The sequence below is a fragment of the Rhagoletis pomonella genome, unplaced genomic scaffold (assembly GCF_013731165.1).
Source record: "Rhagoletis pomonella isolate Grant_MI unplaced genomic scaffold, Rhpom_1.0 Rhpom_scaffold_00007, whole genome shotgun sequence".
NCBI classification, from domain to species: Eukaryota; Metazoa; Arthropoda; class Insecta; order Diptera; family Tephritidae; genus Rhagoletis; species Rhagoletis pomonella.
Genome location: NW_023458561.1, coordinates 64,674,001 through 64,676,880, shown reverse-complemented (window position 1 = coordinate 64,676,880; position 2,880 = coordinate 64,674,001). Strand labels below are relative to the sequence as shown.

Sequence of the window (2,880 nt, the reverse complement as noted above, 5' to 3'; positions counted from 1 at the left end):
ACATTTTTAATTTAAAATTAATTGCCACTTTTTAATTTTAACAAATAGCACACGACATAAACACGTATATTTTTTATTGAACATTTGTTTCATTTTTTATCTGCATACATATGTACATACATATATGTGGATAAACATATACATACATATATGCACATAGTGCCCGTGCACAGCATGGTTTATCTGCTTAATATTTGCACATATTCTGTATGTATATATGAACTATATAACTTTTTACTGCAGAATAAAATCGTATAATTTTAGTTTTTCATGAATTTATCTGTTTAAATGTATTTATAATATTGTATATATAATCTATAATCTTCAACATACATAGAATGTAAATATCAAGTTTCAAGGTATATATAGATTCTATTTGTTTTTTTTTTCACTTGTTCAAATTTTTTACTAAGCCCAATTGCAAAAATCAGAAAATCCGATGCCATGAACTTATCACCGAGTTCATCCATATTATGCTTTGTCTTGTGCTCGCTGTCGTTTACATCTGACTTTCACTTTGAATTTTGAAATATTTCATTTATTGCTCATTTTTTTGCAACTGTTTGGGCGTTTTACAGCTCAGTTGTTCATTCGTACAATCGAATTGCTTTAATTTAATTTAATTTAGATGTAATAGTTTGCTAATTAATATTTCAAATTTTGTATAACGCCCCAAGATCTATAATTTAATTTATAAGTAGTAGTTTTCGTATAGATGAAAGAGCAATTTAAAATTATAGTCTATATTGCGCGCATATCCAAAATTTATTAATTCAATCATTCATTGGGTCGATTTTAATTTATAGGAGAGAAAATATTTAAAGCTGTAACATAAAAAATCAGCAACATTTATCATAAAAATACTTAAAAGTAAATTGTTGTATTTCTAATACACCCCCATGCGAAGATATTTTCTTACAAACTTCTTTTTTCCTACGTGATAAGCACATACATATGTATTTTTGTAATTGTCGCGTCAGCGTGTATGTTTTGACGCTTAAGAAGTTGGCAGAAATGAAAAATATATATGATTCCTCTAAGGCTAATATATTACACACTAAGCTGATAGATATCTTCGTTACAATACTATCAGCGCCATTATTACTACCAATTGCATCTCATTTCTACAAAACCGAAACTTCAAAAAGTCGGTGTACTGTATGTGTTGTTGCTGCTTAGTGTTAATTTCATCTATTGTCGTATTGTATTAGCATTGTATATCCGTGGTCACACCTTTAATACTTTCCGAACTAAAATGCACGCAACCGTATTTGCATACCAATGTCCATACGTACGGAATGAAAAACTCCTCAGGCGCATCTTCCTCAACATATTTGAATTTCAAGTCAGGGAATTTCTGTATTACAAGAAATTTAATTTTTGCTAAATAAATGGCTTGACAAAATACTTACCCTAAGCCGGTCACTCGACCATTGACTGGCACCTTTAGATATCACCTCAAACACCTCGTTTACGCCCAGTTCTCCACGCTGCTCCTGAACTCGCTGCAGACGCGAGGAAAAGAATCCTACAACCTAAAAAGAGTACAAAAATTTTCGTAAGCAATGTGAAAATGGCAATATTTCTAAAATGTTTAGCATCTCTCTCTCTCTCTATTCATTACCATATCTATGTTCTGTATTATATCTTGAAACGCGTGATGGCTGCGGAAACTTTCGAAAACACTTCGTTTATATAGTAAAGTGTAGACCAGATTTGGGCAGTAAACCAACTGATTGGATAGACAAGAGTTAAGTATCTCTAAAACCATCCGTAACACCTCTTCTAACACTGTGAGATCTTGTAGCATATCCTCAGGCGTGGTGTTAACGTTCACGAAAACTCCATTATTAACAGGTTCTTTCAGCTGCGCATCGAGACGCGTGTGCTTACGCGCTAATGTTTCAAAAAGCGATATAAGTCTTTGCGCTACATATGGATGTAATGCCCGAAACTGCCCAGACATATTCGCCAGCGCCGCCAGACAGTTTGTATGCAAATATTTATCACGCATTTTCAACATATTATATTGAATGGTGCGTATGACAACCAGGATTAGAAGACCACCCAGCGATATCTCCGATATGGTGCGCTCTGTGTACCAATGGATGTTTTTAAGCATCTAAAATAGAGACGAATGTAAGTAAAATATTTTTTTAATTGAGCTAATGGATTTGCACTCACTATATTATGCACATTCTTGTTGAATCCATCATCCTCACTAAGTATTAGCAGGACGATTAGTGACATGTAGATGTGATGCGAAGTACTATCCGGAGCATGGTACAATGTCTGCAATATAGGTATCACCAAATTCTCTAGGTCATTCTGCGCCATTACAAAGCGGTAGAAACGTTCATTTCGATGTAGCAAGAGATATAACAACAATGTGGCTTGGTCGATGGTCACAATACGACATAAAGTCTCGTAAACGGAGGTGAAGTCGATCTGGAAAGTAGCGCCTTCTTTCGGCGAATCTTTCGAATCAGCGCAGCCAAATAAGCTAGCGCGATATGGATTATCTTTAGTGGTACAGTGATTTGTTAGTATAAGAATCAGTAGAAGACTTTGATTTGCAAGTGGATAGTGTTCACGAAATTGTTGCGAAAGTTCAGCGCCAGTAGCGCCAGTTGCTTTGAGTACATCCTGTTGTTTGCGGAAGGTGAAAATAGAAAGCAACGACTCAGCGATACCAAAAACGAATGAACCAGAAGATGAAGAGCCAAACATGGTATGTGGTACTTCAACCATACGCGCAACATAATGCAATAGTGCGGATACAAGCACATTTGCATGCTGGCATTTGTATATAGTTCTGCAAAAGGAATTAAATAAATCCATGCCAATTAAAGTCAAATACCTTAAAAAGTTACCTAAAAA

General features: G+C 34.7%; 1 protein-coding gene across 1 annotated transcript in view; it reads right to left on the bottom strand.

Annotated features, from left to right (window-relative positions):
* Window positions 1-520: 520 nt before the first annotated feature.
* LOC118743343 (dymeclin) overlaps window positions 521-2,880 on the bottom strand; it is a gene marked incomplete in the record, with an annotated part of 8,774 nt that continues 6,414 nt past the window's right edge. The window contains 4 exon segments of the mRNA XM_036475950.1: window positions 521-1,357; window positions 1,413-1,535; window positions 1,625-2,122; window positions 2,185-2,815. Of these exon segments, the coding sequence (XP_036331843.1) occupies window positions 1,208-1,357; window positions 1,413-1,535; window positions 1,625-2,122; window positions 2,185-2,815 (1,402 nt within the window).